Source organism: Anabrus simplex, chromosome 1, assembly GCF_040414725.1.
Source record: "Anabrus simplex isolate iqAnaSimp1 chromosome 1, ASM4041472v1, whole genome shotgun sequence".
Classification (NCBI taxonomy): Eukaryota; Metazoa; Arthropoda; class Insecta; order Orthoptera; family Tettigoniidae; genus Anabrus; species Anabrus simplex.
In genome coordinates, this window is record NC_090265.1 from 493627721 (window position 1) to 493645665 (window position 17945).

At 36.7% G+C, this 17945-nt stretch overlaps 1 protein-coding gene across 1 annotated transcript in view; it reads right to left on the reverse strand.

The window, feature by feature from the left end:
* The window catches only part of FAM21 (Family with sequence similarity 21), a 205746-nt gene that overhangs the window by 134693 nt on the left and 53108 nt on the right, over positions 1-17945 (reverse strand). Inside the window, exons 5-8 of the mRNA XM_067135340.2 lie at positions 16133-16349; positions 15867-16049; positions 12667-12766; positions 7060-7236 (exon numbers count right to left, since the gene is read on the reverse strand). Coding sequence (XP_066991441.2) covers positions 7060-7236; positions 12667-12766; positions 15867-16049; positions 16133-16349 — 677 coding nt within the window. The remainder of the gene's footprint in view (positions 1-7059; positions 7237-12666; positions 12767-15866; positions 16050-16132; positions 16350-17945) is intronic.

A 17945-nucleotide genomic window follows, 5' to 3' on the forward strand; every position in this document is an offset into this window, starting at 1 on the left:
ATTCTGCAATAAAATATATGTTGTAAATATCATCTAACAACATTGTATTTGTATTGAAAAGGTGGAACCTACAAGATTTTTAGTTCAATTGTGATCTCAGTTTAACATGGGCAAATAAGATGAAGTTCCTTACGTTAATTTATGATTGTACAAAGATGTCTTACATCCATCTTCATTGGCACGAGGCAAGCTTTTCCTAAGAGTTTTGTAATTTTGATTAATTTTCAAATGTTTTCCTATGACCTGTATTTTTATTCCTTTGGTGAAGATGGTAGCTTCAGACGTTCAACTTGTAATTTTGTTTGATGCAACTTAATTTCATCAGTGTTGGTATTTTTTTGTGTTTATGTTACCAGTAGTGTTCCTTATTTCCTTTTCCTTAATGTTTTTATAATAAATAAGTATTAACTATAGGTAGATATTAACTAAATTATTCTTTGATCGAAGTTTCAGCCACAAAAGTCCTTCGATCCACAACCTCGTAGGGTTTCTTCCGCTGTCCACATCCTGCCGTTAGTTTCCGTGTATTTTACCTTGTTTAATTTTGATTTTATGATATGGTTTTAAAGATTCTAAATTTTATTTCATATTCCAAAAAATTTTCCTTTTATAATACCACCCCAATTGCCACTACAATGTTATTTATTTTTACATCCCACTAACTACTTTTTACAGTTTTTGGAGATGCTGAGGTGCCGGAATCAGTGCAAGTGATGCTTTCAAAGCAACAATTAGGGCTATGGACAATATGAGCAGTTCATTGCTATGTTTACAAAAGAGAGAAGAAGCAATTTCTCATCCATTGTTTTTGTCAATAAGCCTAATGTGTGGACAAAAAACTACTGGACCATTGAACATTTGCATGTTTCTTAGGTACTGTACAAATTTATTTATTCTTTTTGATATTTATGTTAAAAATATGTTGTTTTATTTAATTGCTTGTGCCATGTGTTTCCTATTAGATAGTTCTGTAGGCTCCCCACTGTGCAAGTGCCTTATTCACTGGATTATTGTATGTATATCATGTAGTGCATAGATTTTCTTGTCTTGGTATCATACGTGGGTATTTCCTTTGTGTGAGGAAAATGTTTGCCAGTGTATGGTATTGTCTTCTGAGTATCCAAGAGTAGTATTTGAATAAATACATCTTGTTGGTTACATTTCAGAAATTAGTTTTTTCCACAGCATTTGAAAGGTTTAAACTGTGAATCAAAGTAATTTATAGGTCTTCAACTGTTTTACGATGCAACATGGTTTGCCATTTCAGAATTACGAGTTGTTGACGGGAAATTCAAAATCAGGTAATTTTTAGTCCAATTTATGCGTCTCAATAACGTCAAATAAATAAGATTTTACTGTAATGACTCTCCAAATCGAAAACAATGAGGATGTCCATGTTCATAGCCAAGTCGCTGTAGTCAAGATGGCAGTATAACTTCACACAAACTTATTCTTGAGAGATTATTTACACTCTTCTGGAATATCCTTTTTTATGCTATATTGAGCCCTTTCTTATTAATACAGTGGAACCTCGATTCTCCGTTTTTCGAGGGACCACGGGAAAAAAACGTACAACACGGGAAAACGGAAAATCCGGGAACAAATGAACCATCAACAATTTGGCTAAACATAACAAAAAAAATGAAATATGTATACCAGTAATCTTACAAACGCCCTTAAACCAAACCAAACCAAATTACAGCCCCAATGGGCCTTCCGCCTATCAAGCGACCGCCCTCGGACCGAAGACCTGTAGATACGAGGTGACGCATGGTCAGTGTGACGAATCCTCTCGGGCGTTATTCCTGGCTCTCTAGACCGGAGCCGCCATATCGCCATTAAATAGCTCCTCAATGAAAGGTAATCGTAGAATTAGTGAACCTGAAACCAGCCTTTACTCATATCCAGGTAAAAATGCCTGACCTGGCCAGTAATCGAATTCGGGCCCTCCGGGTGAGAGGCAGGCAAGTTAGACCGCGGAGCTGGCTTCAAACGTTAATTACCGGTACGCGACTTTAAAATCTCGAAACTTTACATTCAGTTTTACCAGGGAATCTTCGTCAATTTCCTCTGAAAACTTTGTCATATTCCTTTGAAAACTTCTTTCAGTTCAGCAACTTTGATCAGCCAAACTCTTCGAAAAATTTATTGGTAATACCCGTAACACGAAGCCAAACAACAATCGACCACAAGTAGTTTTTCATTCTCTAATCTAATAAAATAAAGCACATTAGATACAAAAGCGTCCAACATGATGGCAAAATCCTTTTTTTCTTTTTTAATCTTCCATTGTAATTTGGTCACTGGTATACTGTTCCTAGTCAGTTTATGGAAATCTTGTACCGCGTAAATTAGGCCTAGGCTACATCGACTTTTAAAGGTTATGTTGAATGCGAGAATATGGTTTTGAAAGTAACAATCCTCAAGTTTTCGAATGCATTATATTTAGTTCTGCCCGTCACTAATCACAATCAAATTGGAAAGAGAAAAAATATCATTAACACTTCCGAAATTACGATTATTCGCGACCTTTAACTCAGCTGGAAAGCACTCTCGCTGTACAAGTCGGTACGAGTGCGATACAAAGTTTTGAAATGTAATGTGCGCAAATAAAACGACTGCGGCTTTTATAACATTTTAACACAAAAACGTGAAATTCCCAGTCTTATATTAGGACCAAAACAGTAATAGGCAATCCCAAAACCTCCCATGGCTTTTTGTACGTATGTAAGGTGCAACATCTGTCCTGGTCTCGATAACATAATCGTACAATTAATTGAAGGAACAAGAATCCACCTGATCGATACTTTCACTTTTATTTAGCCTTAGGCTATTTCAATAGACATTAGATTAAAAGTTCAGAACATGTTTCGAATGCGTTGCATTCATCATCAGCTGCTTGCATTTGGCAAAAGTAAAAATTAGCTAAAAACAGTCTCACAATTTTCTTAAAACCTTAAAAACAAGTGTTAGTAGTGCGTGTGTGAATGGATGGGGGGGGGGGAAGAGGGGGGGGATGCATTGAAGGCGTTTGTTAGTTAAACTAAGACTTATTATTAAAAATCTTAATGTTAAAAACACTGATGGACTAAAATGCAGTTCACTATGAGTCTTGTGAATTTTCCATGAGTTCGTTGATTACTGAAGAACTTGTATGCACTATGTGAAGTATATTAGTGAAAAGTTTCCTGGCCAGTTACAGATCGTGATACAGACGATCCAACTGTTTTCATACAAACTACAAATTAGCAAACTTCATATTCGAAACAAGCCACACCTCTCCACTCAACAGGAGATAAGAGACGTGAAAACACCGGATGCCTTCTCAAGGAAACTTTTCACTAATATACTTCACATAGTGCATACAAGTTCTTCAGTAATCAACGAACTCATGGAAAATTCACAAGACTCATAGTGAACTGCATTTTAGTCCATCAGTGTTTTTAACATTAAGATTTTTAATAATAAGTCTTAGTTTAACTAACAAACGCCTTCAATGCATCCCCCCCCCCTCTTCCCCCCCCCCCCATCCATTCACACACGCACTACTAACACTTGTTTTTAAGGTTTTAAGAAAATTGTGAGACTGTTTTTAGCTAATTTTTACTTTTGCCAAATGCAAGCAGCTGATGATGAATGCAACGCATTCGAAACATGTTCTGAACTTTTAATCTAATGTCTATAGAAATAGCCTAAGGCTAAATAAAAGTGAAAGTATCGATCAGGTGGATTCTTGTTCCTTCAATTAATTGGATCTTATAGTCGATACGGATATGAAGTGGATAGTATGTAAAACATAATCGTATACGATAATATTAAAATACTAAATTTGTGTTACTTAAGAAGGAGCAGTTTCGATTCCTGCCTGAAAGCCCAGTGACTATACAGTGCCCTGAGGGAAATGCCGGAAACCTGCTCGGCGAAACACTCGAAAAAAGTAAAAAAGAAAACCATCTAACCCTGGACATAATGTAGACGTTTTGCAAGTACGAACATTTGACGAAATTCGTTCCGTCTTCAAACAGAGCTGCCAAAATCCGCTCTGTCTCCTTCCAATTGTCGAGGGCAATCTCTGCTTTATGATTTCCGAGGATTCTTTAAACAATACTACCCGAATGCGATGCTAAGATGATCCCTTATGCAACTTCACCGCTGATCGCTTTTCCAGTACAGTACCGGTACTTCTTCAAATTACCACAATGACGGGACGTCAACATCAAGATCCATGCCGAAGCCGTCCTTTCGTAAGATACAGTTTCTTGGAAAACATGTGATCAAGGATTTAGCGTTGATGGGACTGAAATTTCTGGACGGTTGATCCGAGAAATCGTTTCTTTGAGGAACGATAATGCGGGATTTTTACAACGTGATTTAATTAGGATGCTCGCAGGACCACGTAATCTGAATGAATAATACGGGAAAACATAGTTTCTGGGAACGTATAATCGAGGATCTACTGTACCGTACTGTATTATGAAAGAGTTGAGACATGGATTATTATTATTATTATTATTATTATTATTATTATTATTATTATTATTACAAGATTATTTAAATCACATTTACAAACATAGGTCTTATGGTGACAATGGGATAGGAAAAGGCTAGGAGTGGGAAGGAAGCAGCCGTAACAATAGCAAACTATCTTCAGGGCTGCCAACAGGGGGCTTCGAACCCACTATCTGCCAATTGCAAGTTCACAGCTGCGCATCGTATGGCCAGTTTGCTCGGTGGACATGGATTAGAAAGGATCGTTGGAGAACTGTGTATGTTGATTTTGGGAAATATGGAGAAGTTCTTTGACTCTGTGAAGAGGGAAGGAATGCAGAGAGAGAAGAGTGAGAGAAGATATTAGGAGCAGTAATACCCATTTCAGATTCCATGAAGGAAACTTAGATCAGCTGCCTGTCGCCTAATGCACCGGTGGCACATTCATAGCCCTTAATATAGCTGTGTAGATGGATTTCCAAGCTTAGGGTTTCTGTTCCTTACAATGGCAGTGAAGGAGGACAATGCTCTGTCTAAATGTTTAGTATTAGAGGGGGAGGCTGTTGTCCAAATTGGAGAGCAGTAGTTCAAGAGAGGTTGAATGAACATGAAGAAGAAGAAGGGCAAGAAAAAGAAGCAAAGAAGAGGGTGGGAGAGGGGGTCCGAGATTTCTGCGAAACAGTATAGAGAATGCCTAGTAATTTCATAGCCTTGGCTGTATATACAAAGGTGAATCAAAAAGTAAGTTACACAAGCTCGCCGAAAGAGCACGTTGTGTGTTGTGACCGTGGCCAATGCGGAGCAAGCTACAGTAACTGCTGACACGTCCCATAGGAAGGTTGGTGTGGTATCCCGTTGTGTTGTGTGTGCAAAGCGGGCTAGGCTCAATGGGGCGTCAACTGGATGTTCACTCCAAATTGGAGGTGTGTGCAACGATCAGATTTCTATGGGCTAAACGGCTCAATTGCACCGACATTCATCATGAAATCACTGCTGTATATGGTGAGCGTGCAATTTCTCGCCCAGGTATTAAAAAGTGGTGTGAGCAATTTGATGCCGGACGCACAGATCTCATGGACTAATATCGTGAAGGCAGGCCCGCAACGTCCGGTACCGTTGCAAATGTTGACCATGCGGATGTGATCATTCGAGAGAATCGGCGCATAACAATGCAGGAAATTGCCAGCATGTTGAACACTTTGTATGGCAGTGTGATCTCCATTGTTCACCAGCACCTTCGATTTCGTAAACTGTGTCAAAGATGGGTCCCACACCTGCTCACCGATGTTCACATGGGACAATGTTTCCAATCATCACTGGCATTTTTGCAACGATATTCTGTCGAGGGCAACAAGTTTCTGCGGCGAATCATGACAGGGGATGAAACGCGGGTCCACCATTTCACCCCTGAAACAAAGAAAACATCGAGAGAATGGGTGCACACCACATCTCCACCACGAAAGAATGCCAAGGACCAAGGAAAGGTAATGGCGACAGTGATCTTTGACATGGAGGGTGTGGTGCTCGGCTTCGTATTGCCAAACGTTGAACATGTTGCATAAGGCAATCAAAGAAAAGCGGCAGGGAAAATCGAGCGCCAGTGTGATTTTGTTGCACGATAATGCAACACCTCACATGGCCCACCAAACGTCCGAACTGCTGCAACGATTCAAGCGGGAGGTATGGCAATATCCTCCACACAGTTCAGACTTAGCACCATTCAATTATCATGTGTTTGGTAAGCTGAAAAACGATCTCTGTTGACGACGATTCTGAAACAATGAGAAGGTGAAAGCAGCTGATTCCAGGTGGTTACAATAGCGCTGGGGATGATTTCTACACATCCAGAATAAAAAAGTTGGTTGACCACTCTGAGAAATGTTTACAGTCTCTTGGGGACCATGTGGAAAAGTGAACTTGCATTGTACGTTGTCATAGCTGTGTTGCTATGTGTAGGTGGTTTCATAAATGGCCATAACTTGGAAGTGTAACTTCCTTTTTTTGATTCGCCCTCATATTTCTACGTGGTTCGTAAATTATAATTTGGTTTCAAATTTTACATCTAAGTCCTGCTGTTGCATAACTATAGTGATGGGCTTGTCGAATATGTCAGTAGAGGAGACTTACGTAGGGTTATGGTCAAGTGGCTGCATTTCTTTTGCACAGGGAATAAGTTTTACTTCAGGCGAGATAGCTGAGAGGCATCATTAATAGTTTCTCACCATACACCATACAGGCAACGCATAGGAGATCTTCAGAAGAAAGAGCCACTTCCCTATAATTCAAATTCCATGAAAATTACAGGATTTGTGGCTTCTGATCACAAAGTTAATAGTCACATAAAACTGCAAACCAGCTTATATATTTGTTGAGTATGCATTAATTTCTTAATCCCCATCCCACAGTATTAACATATTATACTAGTATCACATAAACACGTATTACCAAACAGTACTAACACAACTAATGCATACTGGAATAATGACCATGTCTCTTAGTCTCTAAAATTTAACAAAAGCAAAATATTTTTCTTTTACTTTATTACCCCATGAAGAGACTATAAATGCCTACCTTTTTCAGCTTGTTTCCTAGAACCAGTTTCTTCACTGTTTTCCCATAGGGAATTGGGTGCTTTCCTCCAATCATCAAGATCATCAAATAAACCCTGTCCTCCAGAAAACTTTCCAGCATTGTTTCCAAAGAGAGAATTATCTTCTTCAGGTTCTGAAGATGGAGAGAATAAATTATCTGTTGAGAGAGAAAAATTCATTCAGTTTTTGATACTAAGAATAAAATTTGAAGTCTTATTTTTCACAATAAAAACACATCTGAATCTGAACTACATTTCACTTAACTGATCACTTTACTACCATTGATGAAATTAAGATTTTAATAATTACTAATTCTATGAAGAGAGATGTCTCAATTGTTTGTACTGATGCTACTAGTTTTATTCACCTAAATACAGAAAGCTAAGAGAGAACACACAAGTATAAACAAGACAAAGAAATGATACAGACAAGTTCTATATCTTTACAGACTGTTGTATGTGCTTCCTCTTCATTTATCATAGTTTTTTTGTTTTGTATTTCTTCTCAGTCCCCAGCGAGCATGGTTCTCCTCAACCAAGTCAACATATAAGGGGGTTTCCATTCACCGATAAGAGGTTAATCTCAAGATCTTCCTTCTTCTCGTCAGAAGCGTCTTAAGTTTTACACTTTACAAAGGAAATTTAATATGCCCTCCTGTTCAATACGTACATATCTCCATCTTTAGATGGAGTAATATTGGTCATACATATTTCAGCTCATTAGAGTCATCTTCAGTGACGAAAGGTTAAAATTTACATAACTGATGCTAAAAGAATGTTAAATACAATAAAGAAAAGAAAAACAAATAAGACATGATAGAATTAAAACAATAAGTAATAATAGTGAGGTAGTGGACCTCTTAGTCTAAATGCGCAGTATGTTGCAATTAAAAACGAGGACATATGCACTGTGTTAAAATTGAAAATAACAGTCTGTTTTTGCTGAGTCACAATTACAAGTAATCAAGAGGGCAGCGAGAAAATTTTGATAACTATGTTTGTGAAGAGAACAAATGCCAGGTAAAATGTGACTGACTCATAGTGGAAAACGCCAATGAAGATCAAATCTGTAATGGAAAAATTGAATGTGTATAAAAAACTTGGACTAATGAGAAAAAAATAAACGTGAAGAAAACTTTAAACTTATTTATTACATAGCTGCCCTCTCAAACTGACTGACCTTCTCAATCTGGTGGTCACATTCTCACTGGTGGTGTCTGTTGCTGGCTCAGGTGTGTGTGTGTGTGTGTGTGTGTGTGTGTGTGTGTGTGTGTGAGGATGGGAGGAGTGAAGGGAGAAGGGGAGCTTGTGGGGAGAGGGGGAGAGAGAAGTGGTGTTGAGTTGGAGAGATGGAGGCAGGGTTTATTTTAATTATAGAAGTGCTGACAAATATATGGAATGAATGTTTCAAATAGAATGTTCTTTTTTTCATTGATTTCATTCAAATTATGAGAGGGGTTCTTAAACTGATCTATATTGATGTAGATGCTCTAGAGAATGTTGAGCAAAGTGTCTTTTTGCTCAAAATGCAAGATCTTAAGATCTTCATCTATTGTCGTATATTCGTAACTGGATTCTTTATGATGCTCACTCATGGCTGAAAAATTATTATATCTGAGAGCATTGCGATGTTCGGCATATCTTATGAAAAATAGTGGCCTGTTTGACCAATATAGATGAAATTACAGGATTGGCACTCTAATTTGTAAACTCCGGAGTTCAAGTACCTATTACTAGCATTATTATTATTATTATTATTATTATTATTATTATTATTATTATTATTATTATTATTATTATTATTATTGTTGACAGTGTGCAGATTGAAGATAAGTCTGGAGTTGGTGTGGGAGGTTCTAAACGCTATTTTGATGATGTGTTTTTTAAAGACATTATAAATTTGGTAAATGCAACTACTATTGAATGTGAAAGTAGAAAACTTTAAGAGCAGAGTCTTTTTCTAAGGTAGTCTTAGGTCTGCTTTTGTATCTATTGATGATTCTGTTTATGAAGGTTCTATTGAAGCCGTTGTATTCTGCAATATTGGAGATAGTATTAATTTCTTTTTTGTAATTCTTGCGAGATAAAAGGAACAGGTAGTGCTCTGAGTACCATACTATTGTAAACTGCTTTCTTATGTATGTCTGGATGCAGAGAAGTTTGTTGGATGGTATTGATGGTGTGAGTGGGTTTTCTGTACATGTTAAAGGATAAAGTGTTATTGTAGTTGCGTGATGGTTAAATCCAAAGTAATTAAGGGCATTATTGTTTTCTGACTCTATGATGAATTTTATATGTGGATCAATGGAGTTGAGGAGATCAAATACTGTATTGCTGCTAGTAATACGAGAGTCTAAAATAACAAACATGTCATCCACATAGCGTGCCCAATGCTGAACGCCATTAAACTTTCCAATGATGTGAGAATGTTCTAAATGATCAATGTAAATATCTGCAAGGATCCCTGAAGCCGGTGACCCCATACAAGGACCCATCTGTTGGTAAATGACATTATTGAAAGTGAAGAAATTGTTGTTCAATGTGATTTTCAGAACATGAATAAATTCTTCTATTTCACCTATACTTAACCTTTTAAGTGCTGAGTTACCAGTTGACTGTTTGGTACCTCAGTGCTGAGTTTTTTCATTCGCATGTAAAAAAATTTGTAGAAGCCTCAATTTTTAACTTATCAGTGGGGTGATTAGCTTAAAATGTTTATAAATGTTGGTTGTTTATACTAAATGCAAATGGAAAATCCTTCACTTATGTTCAATATTATTTTGAGAGGAAACAAAATTACACTTATGTGCCTATGCGTGCATTATCTTTATACAAAGTAAAGAGCCCAAAATAATATTATTTCCTAAAATCTGTAGGCAAGTAATACATGTAACTTCTTAGAAGTATATAAGTTGATATTTTAAAATACCTTCCAAACCTGGAATGTGGTGATAGTTAAATGTTTTCTGGTTGTTTGTGATGCCGATTTGTTCAACTATCTGCACCAACTCCACTGGCACAAAAGTTTCTAAAAAATCAATGATTTTCGGGTTGTCATCAAACAGTACTTGGCCCTCAGAGCCTGCCACAGTTACCTGAAACTCTGGTGAAGAAAAGTAATCCATCCGCCACGAAATTAGTGATAAAACAGCTTTTGTACTCACCGTGTTTTTCTCCTTTCGTTTCGAAGGAGGCTCTGTTAATTTTCGGCACTCTATCACTCACACTTTCAAAATCGCTTAACGATTCCTTAAAAATTATTATCTCCATCATCACTTTCCGCTGTGGTTAATAACTGAAAGATTCTGTGATCCGAAATAACATCACTGCAAGAGCAACTAAATTGATGTTCCGCCATGTTTGTTTACATCACAGATGAACTCCACAGATGTCTACAAAAAGGTCTGTAAGTTACTTCCCAAAGCTATAATCTCTGATCAGTTAGTTCTACATAATGCCCAACAGATGGCAGAACATGACAGAGATCAAATTCGCACTCGAAAGTGAGCTGGGAAACTCAAATAATTTAAATTATCGCGCACCGTCTATAGACGGGCATGGCACTGGTGGACCGGCTGCGTCAGCCCGTCTATAGGCGGACGTAGCATTCATCCGGTTAATTTACTGAATTTGGAAAAAATTGTTCTTAATTGTACGGTGTTGTTAATGGGCACATTAGCATACATGTTAGTAATATCAAATGAATGAAGTGTGTGGTGTTTGGATAAATTACTTAATTTTATTGCAAAATTCTTTAGAATTTTTCACTGACGTAATGTCTTGAGAATGATAGTATGATTTAAGGAATTTGTGAATGAATTGATATACTTTATAAGTCAGACTATTCCTGAAATTTATAATGGGTCTTATGGGGACGTCAGCTTTATGGATCTTGGATAGCGCTTTCACGGAGGGAAATTTATAATTTCCAATAACGGGCCATTTATATTACAAATATGAATGGCCATTTATATTTCAAATATGAATTTATGCATTCAGGACAAATATTTCAGGTTCCTTTTGGGAATCAATATCTATATCAGAAATATATTAAAATCATTCCGTATTGACGGTTTACACTTTACATAGGAAATTGAATATGTCCTCCTATTTAATACATATATATCTCCATCTTTTGATGGAGTAATATTGGTCATACATGTTTTTGCTCATTAGAGCCATCTTCAGTGACGAAAGGTTAAAATTTACATAACTGATGCTAAAAGAATGTTAAAATACAATGAAGAAAAGAATGAAAAACAAATGAGACATGATGGAATTAAAACAGTAAGTAATTATAGCGAGGTAGTGGACCTCTTAGTCCAAATGTGCAGTATGTTGCAATTAAAAACGAGAACGTATGCACTGTGTTAAAATTGAAAATAACAGTCTGTTTTCGTTGAGTCACAATCACAAGTAATCAAGAGGGCAGCGAGAAAATTGAGGTAACTATGTTTGTGAACAGAACAAATGCCAGGTAAAATGTGAGTGACTCATAGTGGAAACCGCCAATGATGTTCAAATCTGTAATGGAAAAACAATGTGTATGAGAAACTTGAACTGGCACTGCCTGTGGCTTCAAGCAGCCTATGCAGTGGCCTCCACTATGCACTAGCCATGCTCTTGGCAGGTGTGCTAGTTACCACCTGATAAGCCCTAATTGGCACACTGGTGCGAAATGCTGGCAACCAAGAATGAGTTAGCTGGAAAATTTATAATTTCCAATAATGGACAATTTACAGTATATTGGAATTCTTTATTTCTGTTTCATCACTGCTTTGTATAACAAAACCAAAGCCTTTTCTCAAAAATGATTACTTTGATAAGTGTAGATTCTTGCCTCATTAATGAAGACAAAAACAGAAATAAGCTCATTGGTAAGTGGAAAGACATATTTTTTTTTGGCTGTAAATTTGCAGTAAAACTGAGATAGATAATTTATGAAAGGGAAGGGAAGGGAGCAGATGTGGCCTCAAATTGAGCACAGTCTTGGCATTTGTTTAGAGTTAAAATGGAAAACCACAGAAAAATTTTAGGACTGCTGGTAAGGTAACTGGAATTAATAAGAAAACCTGTCTATGAAGACTAAAAGTTTGTCCTTTTTCATGGGTGTCTTTCAGGTCTCATCTCTCCATCCTATTGCACCCTCTACCAACACTGACCTATCACAGTCTTATTCTTTGAGTAACTCAATCTTTCTTCCCAGCTTCTCTCTTTATGTGTTGTTTCCTTTCTTTGACATTTATTCAATACCTATGTCATTGTGTGTATATTTTATGGTACTCTGAAGTTTCTAAGGCATGAAGACATCGAATGAAATGATTAAGAATCTAGATTTAAAATACAAATTCAAATCTTCCAATAGACTCCATCCTGATAGGGATACACAGAAAATGCAAGTAGCACTTTTATCAAATATACCAGGTTGTTAAATTGAAAACAATTTCTATAGCAAATTAATGACACACAAACTATGATAATTTATTGTATACAGTACCTGGCAGACATATTTATGCTCCACTGAAACTCATTCAAGCCCTAGCTCCCAAACAAGCTAAAACAGCAAATGACTAACATCCTGTACTTACCAGATTTACCTTGCTCCTGCTTCTGAGCTATACTGCTCTCAGCTACCACTCCACCTAGTTTGCTAGCCAGCTCTGCTGCAAAACTGCTGTGTGCAACTCTCTGCAAAACAGTAAGAAAGCAGCACAAAGATGATAATAATGACTGGTGTTTTAGTGACCTAAATCTCAAGGTCATAAACCCAACAAACTGGAGTTCTTGCTAGGAACTCAAAGTGAATTCAACTTTCCCTATCAGTGCACACACTAAAAAGTAATGCATTCTTCTGATGCCAATTACACACTATCAGAAGCTTTCTAAACTGCAGCAAAAATGTTATAGAATATCCAAATTAAACTCTCTTTTCTAAGAAAAAATCGTTTTGTTCTGCATTCAGATCCTATCTGATTATACAATACATTATTTCTTAAACCTCTTAACTTAAAAACCCAAGATGTCTAGTTTTACATTTTTATGAATGGTCTTTAAAAATCAAGAATATTTGAGTAACCTAACAGTACGAAGTATACAAACTTAAAATAACAAATATAAACATTTTGTCCACCCGTTGCTGCAGTTAGTCACAACACTGTATATAAGTTCATTGCATTTTTACTTTTCAAAATCTCAGAAAGAATTTCTGTCACAGTGCAGGGGCACCAGAGCCACTGTTAAGTCGGATTGCACCAACTGACCTGATTACCTGAAAAGGCAAGAAACATTCTCAGACACACTGAATATTTCACTTAAATTTCATTCATTTCCTGCAATTGTTTCAAGGTGAATACTGATGAAGATTTTGAGTATAGTGGATTTAGGAGTGATATTACAGACAGACAGACAGACAGACAGACAGACAGACAGACAGACAGACAGACAGACAGACAGACAGACAGACAGCGGAAGTCATATTGCATCTTCGGATGACAAAAGTGAATCAGACTCTTCTGACATCAGTTCATTAAGAATCAGGACACAGAAGGAAACAGATGTGAGTGCATAACTCGCAAATATTTTAAAAGTATTTATGTAATTTACATTTATATTTTACAGCAATTAATATATTTAAGCATTTAATATTCTTTTAAAAATGTCCAACATTTTTGCAAATGTTCCTCCAAATTATAATTGTCTATAACCGAAGTTTAAACTAAATTTCAGGACCTAAAACGCACGACAATGTGGACCAACATTTATTTTTTTAAATGTTAGGTTACAGAATTAATGTATAAGATTTTAAACAGAAACAACTGGTAAGTTAAGGCAGATTTGTAGCCAATATCAAGATTCAAGATTGTTATTTTACAAGAGTAATAAGAAGAGTAAGATTAACAGAGGACTGTATAAGACAGCATGCCTCACAATTTCTGTCTATATATACACTAAACTACTACAACAGTGTAGTGGTAAATGAGGATGATACAGAAATGGAGTGATACTGCACTGGCAAAGGTAGAAATGGCTGTTAAACAAATGAAAATAAGAAAACAAGCAGGGATGGATGAAATATGTGTGGAAATGATAAAGGCAGCAGGACTATTGGTCTACATTGGTTATACAGGTTGCTAAGATGTATATGGGGGAAAAGCTAACTGGTGTATTAATACCAGTATTTAAGAAAGTTGACAGGAAGGTATGTGACAATTATCAAGGAATTACACTGTTGTCATAAGTAGCCGAAGTATTGGAGAGAATATTATGAAGGAGGATGAGAGGAAGGGTGGAAAGAAATTTGGAAGAAGTGCAGTATGGATTTTGACAGGGCAGGTCAACAACAGACCCTATATTTACCATGAGATAACTGATGAAAAAACAGTGGGAATCTGGAAAAAATCTGGAGATGGTATTCCTTGATCTAGAGAAGGCGTACTGGAGAACAGTTGTGGGAAACCCTGGAAAGATAAGGATGTGGAAGGCAATCAACAGAACAAGTGAAAGCAATGTATTTGAATTGTTTCAGTTATGTCCAGACTCCAGTGGGGAGAACAGACTGGTTTAGAAACCAAACTGGACTAAGACAGGGAACTGTATTGTCTCCACTTATGTTTATAATGGTTATGGATGAAATTCTAAAGGAAACAATGGCAATGAAAATATTGTTGTTGGCATATGACATAGTGATTGGAGAGTTGACAATACAGAATCCAACTAAAGGCTTTAAATGACAATACTGAGAAATACGGTATGAAAATCAGTGTTGAGAAGAGCAAAACAGTGATGATGGCAAAAGGAGAAAGAGAAGAAAAAGGAATCATTAATATCAGGGGACAAAACCTTGAGGATGATTAATACTTCAAATATTTGGGACGTGAACTAATGCAAGATGCAAGGTTGGATAAGGACATCAGCAGAAGGGTACAAGCGGGAAATACATTCTACCAGAATATAAGGAACCTGGTATGGAACAGAGAAGTTCCTATGAAATGTAAAAGTTTTTTTTACAGTTTGTTTTACGTTGCACCGACACAGACAGGTGTTATGTCGAGGATGGGATAGGAAAGGGCTTGGAGTCGGAAGGAAGTGGCTGTGGCCTTAAAGTAGACCCCAGCATTTGCCTGGTGTAAAAATGGGAAACCATGGAAAACCATCTTCAGGGCTCAAACCCACTATCTCCCAGATGCAAGCTCACAGCTGCACGCCCCTAACCGCATGGCCAACTCGCCCGGTGAAATGTAAAGAGATGATGTACAAGATGTAGTATACTCCTATATTAACGTATGTTTCAGAGACTTGGACTTTGGCAGCAAGAAATGAGAGTAAAATTCAGGCCAGTGAGATTTAGTTTCTGAGGAGTATGGTAGAGAAGACAAGGAGGGACAGAGTAAGAAATGTTGAGTTCAGAAAGAGGTAGGTATAGAAAAACTGAGTGATAGGTTGGAGAAGAATAAATTGAGATGGTTTAGACATTTTATGAGGATGGAGGAGGGAAGGTTATCAAAGCAAATGTTGGAGGCTAAGATAGAAGGAAAGAGGGTAAGAGGGAATCCCAGACCAAGACTGTCAAGAACAGTATAAGAAAGGGAAGACTGGACTAGAATACAATTAATGAAGACGAGTGGTGGAATAAGAGGCAACAGTGATGAAGTGCCATCAACGCCCCGACCTGAAAGGAGCTGGACAAGGCGAAATGAAAATGAAAATGATGACATGCAAGTAGTGCAGAATCTTAAAACTTAACTGGAACACACCCAAACACACAGTAAAAAAAGAAAAAAATGCATACTTGAGTGACTGTTCCCACATCAGATTCAGGAGGTGATTCTCGGCCAAACATGTCAGGTTCTTCTTCCAAAGCATCTGCAGAGTCCAAATGAGAATTTCCTACTTTATGCTTCTTTTGTTTTGCTTGTGTACCACTTCGATCACTTTCAGGCTCCGAATTTTCGCTCACACTTGACGATGACAACTAAAACGATATGAAAATAAACAGCACTTCCATTTAAACAAAATAAGAAGAATAAAAATTAAACAGTCTTTCAAATCACATACCCGAGGTCGTTTGGGAACTGCTCCAAATTCACCTTGTTCTAGATCTTCCTCACTTTCACTCGACTGTACAAGATTTTGGTCTGGACTTTCTTCAGTATCGCTCTGAAGTTCTCCAAGGCCTACATGATCATCTTCCATGAACTCTTTAGAGCCAATCAGACAAGGGAGAGGCCGCATCATGTATGGGTTTCGAGCTTCCAGGAAGACTCGTCCAGTGCTAGAAAACAATGTTATTTCAACTAAAAGCAATAGAGCACTACATAAATACCGTAAATGTTCCACAAACCTATGAAAGTGTTTATAACACCTCATTTGTTTTAGTTCTCTACAACAAAATATCACCCTGTGTCATGTACAGTATATACATGTCAAGTTGCAGGAGATCTGACACTTAGATCAAAGAAATAGTAAATATTTCTTCTTCTTCTGCTTAGCATTTCTGTATTGCTGCAAGTTATGTACTTTGTGAAACTTGCTACGATACTGAACATTATTAATGGAAACGTATCATCTGATTGTATTATGTAAATACAGTATGCGGTGTTTCATCTATGAATGCAAAGCATGTAACAACAAATCTTCTTAGCTATTACTGATGATATGGTTTTTGAAGAGGCAAAAAAAAAAAAATCTGTAATCACTTCAGTACAGTTTTCTTGATTTTTGGTAATGTGAAATCATCAAAATAATGGTGAAATGTATACTTTCAAATTATGTAATTTGATGATCATACTTTGTTATGTAGCAACCTCTGGTGAGATGAACTGGAATAAAATTCCATGCCCCCTTCATGTTTCTAATCACTTTGCATACAGCAAATTGTTCATCATCATCATCATCATCATCAAAGTAGTCGTCAGTATTTGAGTTCACAACCTTCAGCAAAGGAAGTGATAACCTGACCAAATGTGCAACCCAGCCAGCCAAAAACAAAACTTAATGTCAGAGAAAACAAATATACTTTTCTAAAGGATTTGAGGCTAGCACCCCGATTGAAAATGTAGCCTATGCAATGCCCGTTCTGGTTTACGGTAGGGAAAGGAGAGCTAGAAGGCAAATATGAGCATGTTGGGAGATGACCAAAAGTAGAGTAGTAAACAGAGACACAAATAATGCAGCAATATTACATACAAACCTCACATACTGGCCTTAATAAAATCATAAGTAATGAATCACTATATTAAGGAAAGAAAAAGAGAAAATATAAATAATATGCTTATGATAATGTCACTGCAGAAAAAGAACTACAAATGTTGTATCCACCACAAATATTTCATACTGTAGTCTTCAACTCTGTCCGTACTGGAATGCATTTTTGCCTCAGACCAAACCGCTCACCAAACCAAGAAGCATATTCTAGAACTATTTCCAAGAACACACCACAGAGCTGTTATATGTACTGTGGAAGCAGTGGTCAAACCTAAGAAAGTTGCTTTCAGAAGACAGTTTGAGGAATGATGGTGATGATAATGATAGGTCATTGGCCCGTAATGGTACGAGATGAGATGAAATAAAATAATAATTTAAAATTTAAAATGACCCACTGACTAGGATTTTAAAAAAATGATGAAAATAATTATGAATTTAAAAATTAGTGCATCTAGTTCACAAGGCCTTATGTTCTTATAAAATGATTTAAGATAGATTAAAATGTAACAAAATTGAATAAGGCATCACCTTTGAAGTGAAATTGAAATAATAATAATAATAATAATAATAATAATAATAATAATAATAATAATAATAATAATAATAATAATAATAATAAAGTGGAGTGAAATAGTGCAAAATTAATTTGAAGAAGTGGGACTAC